This window comes from Diadema setosum, chromosome 13 (assembly GCF_964275005.1).
Source record: "Diadema setosum chromosome 13, eeDiaSeto1, whole genome shotgun sequence".
NCBI classification, from domain to species: Eukaryota; Metazoa; Echinodermata; class Echinoidea; order Diadematoida; family Diadematidae; genus Diadema; species Diadema setosum.
In genome coordinates, this window is record NC_092697.1 from 15,670,766 (window position 1) to 15,680,699 (window position 9,934).

Consider the following 9,934-nt stretch of genomic DNA (forward strand, 5'->3'; position numbering starts at 1 on the left):
AAAAACTTGAATACTCATTGGAAAAGTTTTCTTGTATGGAAGGGCTACATCATGTACTGTAAAACCATGCTTGTTTTCATGAGGGTTTAATTTTTGTGAATTTTGCACATTTTATACTGTTTAGTGCTGGCCCCCGGCCCCCAAATGTAACAGCAGGCAAATGGACAGGCATTAGTGCGCTTACATTACATCACATGTACGACAGTATTGATGTCAAATTGCAAAAGCAACATCTCGCAAAATGTCTGCAAAACCTCTCATTTGAAAAAAAAAATATCTCTAACTTAAGGAAATAACATGTTCTAACAGTATCTGTTAATCTAAGAAGAGCCATGCTGCCGTATGGGAAATCTCCACTCTTGTGACATGGTCAACTCAATGGACAATAGATTCTATTATTGTTTTTCTCAGAAAAATATTTACAAGCAACATAGAAATATTCTACACTGTAGTGTCTGTGATTGATCATTTTATGATTAAAGGAACACCCGGTGCACCCCCAATCCCTAGCCTGACCAGACGCTTTAGCAGTTTAGTGTTAGTTCGCTGTGCAAATACAGCTACCTACAGCGACTGGGCTGTGTATACAATGTACAGTTACCCCAACCCCTAGTGCATACTTGCCAACTCTACCGCATTTGAAAAATTTCATTAGAATTCAAGCTAGCACTGCTCGCATAGGCATCCTGGATTCTACCGCTTTCTCAAATGAAAATGTTGGCAAGTATACTAGTGTTCCGACAAAAACAAACAAAAATGCACTCAGAGACTCCAAGATGAAAAACAATACCATCGCCCAATTGATGTAAACACTATGGATGTCAGTGACGATGAGTGGGAATATGCAATAATGTAATGACGTAGACCTACCTATATGACAATGACCTAGTTGTATATCGGGCTATGCTATAAACCTATATGGCTATAAATGATCAGCATTGAAGGTAAAAACTAAAAAGAGTTGTTCCTTCTCGAGTGAAGGGATGGAGTTTAATATATTCCTATTAAAAACTACCAATTGCAATGTACGTTAGCACTTTTTTTCAGAGAGGTAGTTCAGGACTTTCAACCAAACCAATATCATCACTGGCTTACATTGTAGGTAAAGTAATTCTTTGTTGCTGTGTGTGATTCTACTGTACATACTAACGTTAGCTGCAATGTAATGGCTTACCACGGAGCTTACAGGGTCGGCGAGGTGACGGCTACGACGTGTAAGTGTAGGTACCGGTAGGCCCTTTCAACGTCTCGTCGCGTTGTGCGTTGGCTGGTCGTCGGTCGCGGTCGTAGGGTTGTTTACTATCTGCATATATATCAATCTCGATCTCATATATGCCATTCAAAACTGTCCATAGTGTCATTCAATAAACGTAGAAGGCCTATTATGCGGTAGTTTTCTTGGGCGGAGATCGGCTCTCTTTTTAGCGCGACCGGAGCACAGGCCAGAGTCTCAACCATCGCCAGTCGCGCAGTCCCACACATGCGTATCGTTGCGTTGCTTTCTATGCACATAGCTAGCCTGCCCAGCTGGTAATGCGTGACGCCCGTTTCGTGTAAATAGCGTCAGGTTCCCTACGCGACGGCGGACAAATCCCTATTCACGAAAGTACGTCGAGGACCTTGTGCAAAGCAAACGCTAGATAGCGAAATAACGCCCTCTGCGTTTGCTTCCGTAAAATGGCACTTTTCTCGTGGCGGACCTCTTTTTACATGTACACGGATGATGTGACACTACTGTACAATAGTGTACATTGTTTTTTTTGTTTTTTTCATTCGGTATGGACCTCGCTGTCAGTCTGTTTTTAATAAAAACATAATCATTTTGCAGCATTAAAGTTAAAAATCGTGCCTTTTTGCTGATATGCTTTTTTTTTTTGCAGTAATTAATAATGGTGGGGTGTTTAATGTATGCCCATCTTTGTGAGATGATTATTGATAAGTGAATGCCTCATTTTCTTTTTTGTGTGTGTGTGTGTCCGAGTAATGAGGAACTAAGGAGGAGGAGGAAGAAGGGGGGGGGGAGGAAGAGGAGGAAGAAACTACCATATAATAAATTCTTCAGGGGTGTATCCAGGATTTTTTTCGGGGGGCGGGGGTCGTAATCACAATTTTTGGACCTTTACTTTTGCGAGGGAGCGAAGCGACCGAGCCCTAGGGAGCGGAGCGACCGAGTGGGGTGAGGGTGTGGGAGGGGGTGTCCCCCCACCACGGTAGGGGGTTTTTGAATCTTATATCTTAAAATGGGGCCATTTGGTGCATACAAAACTGACTTTTTCAGCATACTTAAAAAAAAAAAAACACTTATGTTAAAATTGGTGATAAAACCTGTGTTGGTCACTTACAAGTTCGTTAATCGGTAAGTTGAAAACTGCATAAGTGCATTTAAAAAAAGTTGCTGACTAGCTAACCTACACCTTCCTAAAGTACATAGACCCCAGGGTAAAAAGTCCTCGAAAAACAAAAATTGTCTTTTACAAAAGTGGACCTTTTGAATTTTTTTTTTTTTTTTTGGGGGGGGGGTCGTACGACCCTCCCGATTCCCCCCCCCCTTAATTGCATACACTCATGTTCTTTGAATTGGAATTTTTCTTTATACTCACTTGGTTCTTATTGCTTCAAAGTTCCAAATCAGTTTTCCATAGTGTTTGTTACGGTTTCGGACAGCTACTATTAGAACAGCTAGAGAACGACCTGTCCGTCGTTGTCTGTGAACTTTGGCAAAGAAAGATAACCAGTCCTGAACGCATGCAACAGCAAAATAAACTTTAGAAATCACGACAAGACAATTAAGGATTGCTGCAAAGGCTTAAATACTCAATTCGGTCCTAAAAACATCAGAATCATTACATGTAATCTTGGTCTTACTTTCACTCAATGACTGTCGAACATTTTTTCTTATTTCACCCTTTTGGGACCGCCACTTTCCTAACGATAATGAAAGAGTTAATGCTCTTCAATGCTTCACATGACCAGCCACTGGATGATGAGTGCAACTTGTCGTTCAATTCAACCCCACCGACTCAAAACATGATTCAAGGATATTTCCGGGGCGGATCCAGGAATTCCGTAAGAAAATTTAAGCGGGCGCACGTCCCCCTTCCCCCTTTTTTTTTACAAAAAATAAATAAAGGGGATGCGCCCCGCCTGGATCCACCACTCGATTTTTGTAATGACATAAGGCCTGATCGCATTCATACGATATTCACTTCGATATAATTAAACAATAGGCCCTACGCGAAGAACAGCAGGTGGCTATTGTGATCTTATTCAAGTTGTGATAGTCCAACAAAATCCGATCTTCCTCCCCAACCACTGTTTACTCCCCGTTGTCGTCGTCGCTTTTATTCGTTTTCCACGAGATTATGAACCCCTGATATCATATTTTGTTTGTATTGTGTTCCTCCAGGTTCCTGCAAGCAGTGACGTCATCAACTGTCTCTCTAGTAATACACTCGGCCCTCAGTCTCCATTCTTATCCATCCCGTTTACTATACCCAACGTCATGTCAGCAATCAACCTACACACGTCTTACCAAGGAACTCCTTGGTCATACTGGGGCCGTGGGGGGGGGGGGGGGGCTGTTTCACAAAAAAAAAAATCAAGACAATCTTAAAATAGATTATGGTAGGCCGTGTGTGTCTTCAATAATATTCTAACTTTCACATAAGAATGAAAATTTTGGAGACTTTTTCATCCAGGCATTGATTAACAAAACAGGTAAGGAACAAAGGATTTTTCTTCTGTAATTTTGATACCAATTTGAAGAGGGTTCTGAATAAATTAGCAGTCGTGCAGCGGTCTGATGCCCTACGCATTGCGCAGTCCATCGGAGCGGAAGTCAGGCTGCCGGTCCCATGGTTAAAACTGGCCTGTGAATCCTCTGAAGAGGCCATGCACGCCGTCCGCTATTCAGCATGTATAAAGCCATCCAGTCTCCCTTTCCTTCATTCTCCTAGAGATTCACGTTTTTCTCTTTCTCACTCCACATCCATGCAACATCGTCCTCCACCCCCAACCGTGGTGGTCACGAATAACGCCCTCAATAAGACCAGTCTCAGTCAACGCATCTAACGGACCAAGATATTTGAACTGAATACGTCCCTCTTGCATGCATATCTCGAAAATGGTTATACCTATTACTGTTGGCTGAGGGTCTTTGTATAGTTGCAAAGACCCTTGGGGAAAAGCAATGATATCATAGGAGAGGTTATTATTATCTACACTCTATGGATGGTTATCGTGATTGAAAGAACTCCTATGATTTTCTCTTCTTGCATAGTTACTGTCCAGTTATAGGTTTCCAATGTCACCGATGGACAATGGGGAGTGATGAAAATATGTGAATGACTTTTTAAGAATAGTATCCTGTTGTGTATTCATATCCCACAAAATACGTGACATGTTCATTATTAAAAGAACAAACTTTCACACGAGGTAATGACTTTTGTTTTATTGTTACAATAAGTAAACTGTTTATGAATTTTCCCTAACATAGCTACTATACGTGAATAATTATTACCAATAGAATTTGAGTTGTAATGGACAGCCTACAGGCCCGAGTTCTCGCTTTAATACTTGATATCGAAGCAGCTAATGTCATGCCGGTTTACACTGAATCCTGGTTTCATCCCCTTCAACGCCCAGTCTTCAAGACGTACTACAACCTGACACATTATCACACATTGACGCATGTCATACGCTAACCAGACTTACTGTGTAACATGAAGCATGAGCAAAGCAGTGATTTACTTGACGTAAATGACATGACAATTTTTTTTTAAAGTGCAATTCTCCATCGCAAATTTCGTTAAAATGCATGTTCTGCTCAATATATGACGAAAAATAAAAATATCGTTTACCAATGAAATTTCACATCAATAATAGGCCCAAATGACGGTCCGAGAGGAGCAGATGACAAAAATTGAATACGATAATTTGAGCGACGTTCGGTAACCAGACATTACACACGTGTACAAAGGAACCTACACACTATGTGTATACCAAAGAACAAGTCTACGTGGATGCTTAGCACATTACATACATCACTAGCTATAATGTTTGCTTGACCTCGGCATCTGTAAAGTTTTCTTTCATCTGTAAAAAGACTGCGAGGGGATAAGCTAATCATGTACAATAATCAGCGCAATGCGATCTACTAAGAATATGAGTATGCCCTGTAGCTATTACATATTACCCGTGTCTTCGTAAACTACTAAAAAATCTCAATAAGAAGTCATACTTTTCGCTTGTTCTATTTAAAGTACACTTTTTTTTTCCAGAAAGGCAATCTCTACAGTGTATTATATGATTGTACACGACTGTTTTTTAAATGTATGATATATTATACTTGAATTGTCTATGTTTGATTTGCTGCAATCAGCTGTATCTTAACACATCTTGTCAACGTGAAAATTTTGCCAAAACTATGTCGAACATCGAACATTGTTGATAATAATGATCACAATAGTGTAGATTATAGGGCGCCATGTGCGATATCATGAAGGATGAGAGTCAGAGTGTATGTTCCATCTTGGATGCCAGTAACAATAATTGTTATTTAATAATCTTTGTAACATGGCCCTTGTCTGCAATGGGCGAGGGGATTTCATATTGTTGGTCAAAATCGTCAAAGATTCGTCAAAATGTATTTGAGTGCTTATCGAGATTAGATATTTCAAAGGGGAGCCATAAGCATCACCAGGGTCTACAGCATTATTTGGTTATCATCGTTCTAAAGTCGATCGTCACGGCGACTTCACCTTGCCGACGCGATAATGTGAATGTCGGGGGGGGGGGGGGAGGAGGGGTCTTTATTCTCCATTTCTAGCGATAGGAGTAAGTTGAACACTTTTCGAGATGGTTGACACCTTCGCCACGTTGGTAACAGATCTTCCGCTGTTGCCGTTGGCTTTGTTGCGACCACACATTGCCACAAACGTGTAGAGATAGGGGTTCACCGTCGAGTTGATGGGCAGCAAGAAGGCAACGGCCCAGGCGTGGAGGGAGGCGGGCAGGTCCACGGCTCCGATCTGGGACATGAGCCCCATGATGATGACGGGCATCCAGCAGCAGAAGTCCGTAGCGATGATCAGCGCCATTCTGAATGTCAGCGTGCGCTCGCGCTTCATGCTCTCGGCGCCCACAATCTTTGACGACCTCTTGACCCGGACGAAAATGATGACGTAGCAGATGAAGATTAGAATGAACACGGCGAAGTTGATCCCAAGGAAGAGGGCGATAGAGTACTCCCAATATGGCTCCTTCCCTTCAACATTTACTTCAACGAAGGTATATACATTTTGGACCGGATAATAATGGATGAAACCCTCTCGTTTGGACTTGGTGTTGAATGGCAACCCGACGCATACATCCGAAAACCCGTAGAAATCTGTATTGTAAACACCGACTATGATTGGTACAAAGCTGAGAGCGAAGGAAAGTAGCCAAACAATGGCTAGACTGACTCTTCCGGACGTCGACCCCAACTTCGCCGTTCCGAAGGGATATGAAATGCTGATGAATCGATCCAACGATATGAGGGCGAGGAGGAATACTGTACTCTCGCTCGACAAGACAGCGATGAATCCCGCCAGACGACAGACGTTCGACTCGCGCCACCATGGGGCGACGAGAAAATAGTGCTCTCCGTAGTAGACGTCGACGGAAGCGATGACGACCATGTAGACGCCCATGAGGAAGTCGGCGATGGCAAGGTTGGTTATGAAGAGCCTCTGGACGCCCCCGCGGTGGGACATGTCATAGCGGAACCGGAAGATGATCACCATGCTATTGCCGACGAGGGCGCCGAACCCGATGATCCACATGGCGATTCTCAGAACGTCGTGTGGCATGAGTCTCGAACAGGAGTCCAACGGGGTCGGTTGGATCACCGAGCACCGAGAGATGTTGGAAAAGATGCAGCAGAGACGGTAATCGTCTGTTGACCTACAGATGATCAGTACGATTACCTTTAGTAAAGATTTTATAGTAAAAGCGCCACATTATTTCATAATGGCATACAGACACAATTAGCTCATAGGTCTTCAGACCTTAAGAGTAAACAAGAAACTAACAGAGACAAAAAACCTATACCATTGTAAAAGAAGAACTGATCATTGTGTATATTCGATGCGATGATATTTTTGTCCCGTTGCTTTCCACATTATTTTGAATAAGGTTTTCAGGCCTTAAGAGTAAACAAGAAACTACAGATAAAAAAACTATACCATTTTAAAAGAAGAACTGATCATTGTGTACACACTAAATTTCGATGCGATGATATTTTTGTTCCGTTGCTCTCCACATTATTTTGAACATAATATGAGAGTGTTATTGCAGTTTCATGTCTCTTTTATCATCGAGAGTGCCGTCACAAAATAGTTACTTGGTATTGGATCAGTGGCGAACTACTTGCTTCTCCGACATCTCCGACCAAAGTACAAAATGCAAGTTGCCTTTAAATTGTTATTAGAGCAACGTATGTTTCTTAACTTGATTGACATGACTACGCTTTTTGATAATATATGTAGCAGGAGCAACAAGTAGTAACTATCGGCTTAGAATGGATACGAGGAAAGTTATCTTAGTAAACATCACAGTGAATTTAGGTCAAATCGTAAAAACTGCGAATTTATCCAATCTCTTTTCTCATGTTCTATAAATGATTTTATAAGCTAATAAATTTGCTAACAAGGCAAGGAGCTACAGTGGCTCCATTACAAAATATTACAAGGTGGTGTTTCTTCGTTTTTGTCTATTGCTTTTTTAAGGCAACGGGTTAAATTCCATAGTCAGGTATTGAAGGCACAAAACACGGTATGTATATATATATATATATATTTTTTTTTTTGGGGGGGGGGGGTGTCCGCGACAATGATTTGGGGGTAGTCCTCAAATGCGGGTTTATGACGCATAACCAAATTCACACACACACACACACACACACACACTCAGGATATCTAGAGATGGCGAAAGAAAAAGACGGAGAGAAAAAGAAAGAGAGGGGGTGGGGGAAGAACCATACTTACAAAGTGGTTAATGCATGCAGACCACTGAATGTTTCATACGTCACGTCATCTAACTCCAATCCGACAAGATGTCTGAGGAGAAAACCAAAATCAAACAAGGAAGATAAGTCCTTAAAATCATTCTTAATACATTAAACAAGATCACAATATTGATGCATACCACAGGTAGGCCTACTTTTTCATTTGAGTATAAATTTCACACCGATATGAAAAAGGTATGAAACTGGAAGTGAGAAAACACAACATTATACATACAAATTCTTGCGATAATCATTGCAACATTGATGCAGGAAAAATATGAAGCAAAAAGATGGAGTCATAACATCCTTGTTAAAGGTCAAATTACTTACAATATTTGCAGATTCGTCATGTTATCAAATGCTCCAACCTCGATGAGTGATATTGGGTTGAAGCTGAGGTTTCTGAAAGAGGATGCAAAAGAATGCACTTGTTAATAACGCGTATGAGGAAACGCGATTTTACCAGAAGCAAATATCGTTAAACACTGCAAAGTGGTTCATTGCTATGATTATAGTTGTCTTCGGTAGATCAAAACGTATAGAGTTTGGTTTTTGGTTTTTGGTTTGTTTTTTTTTACTCGTCAGCGATACTCACAATTCTTCGACTGCAGTGAGACACTTAAAAGTATCTGACTTGACTCCCTTCAGACTGTTGTTGTACAGACTCCTGGAATGGGGATGGAAAGATAGATGTAGTCAGTGCCGTGTATATATATAAAGAGAGTCTGGCCAACTCGGTTTTCGGCTTATGAGTTTTGAAGCCTGCGATTGGTCAAAACTGGTCCCTTGATCTTGGCGGTGCCAGTCTAACGCGTATAGACGCGTATAATGAAGAAGTTATTGATAACGAATAATGCAGAAGTTATTGATATTATTTATAATTTATCACTTATGACTGGGCTTGTACCAAATCAGATGAAGACTGCCAAAGTTATATCTATACATAAGAAAGGGGAGAAGAATGACGTCAATAATTACAGACCAATATCGTTATTAACTTCAATTCTAAAATTTTGGAAAGAATAGTATATATCCGAACTGTAAAATCTTTTAATATGAGTAATATATTTACGAATTTTCAATTTGGATTCAGAGAAAATCACAACACCACCCACGCTTTACTTTCCTTTGTGGAAAAGATTACACATGCACTTGATACATTTTCGCATACAATAGGCATCTTCCTGGACTTTTCAAAGGCTTTTGATACGATTAATCACGGTATACTTCTTTCTAAGTTACCCCATTATGGTATTCGCGGAAAAGCCTTGCAACGGTTCACGAGTTATTTATCTGACAGATTTCAATATGTACATGTGAACGGTTTTGATTCTTCTATGAAGAAAATCGAATGTGGCGTTCCGCAAGGAGGTTTGTTAGGCTCATTGTTATTTATAGTTTACATTAATGATTTTTATAGATCTTCAGATAAACTCTCTTTTATATTATTTGCGGATGATTCCAATCTCTTTTATTCCCACCCTGACCCTAATACTTTAATTAGTACAGTGAATTATGAATTAAAGAATGTCTCATAATGAATATTGTTAATTATGCAAATAAATTGCCACTGAATTTTGAGAAGACAAAGTATATGTTTTTCAGTAATTCCTTAGATAGATTACCACGTAATGTTATATTTGACACTACTCCCCTAAAAGAGGTTTCGTCTATTAAATTCTTAGGTGTTTGTGTTGATAATAAGTTATCATGGAAGTGTCATATAAACAATATTAGCACGTAACATAGGTATAATGAATAGAATGAAATATTATCTTCCTTCTGCTTTGATTACGCTTTATTCAAGTGTAGTAATGCCGTACTTGAATTACGGAATTCTTGCTTGAGGGAATACATATTCGACATTGTTAGATAAACTTTTTCTTC

At 40.3% G+C, this 9,934-nt stretch overlaps 1 protein-coding gene across 1 annotated transcript; it reads right to left on the minus strand.

Annotated features, from left to right (window-relative positions):
- Nucleotides 1-5,810: 5,810 nt before the first annotated feature.
- On the minus strand, nt 5,811-8,443 carry LOC140237268 (G-protein coupled receptor GRL101-like). Its single transcript, XM_072317211.1, has 3 exons — nt 8,378-8,443; nt 8,028-8,099; nt 5,811-6,945 (listed from the first exon to the last, which is right to left on the minus strand). The coding sequence occupies exons 1-3, from the start codon at nt 8,395-8,397 to the stop codon at nt 5,811-5,813; spliced, it is 1,227 nt and encodes a 408-aa protein (XP_072173312.1). The 5' UTR covers nt 8,398-8,443.
- Between the last annotated feature and the right edge of the window lie 1,491 nt (nt 8,444-9,934).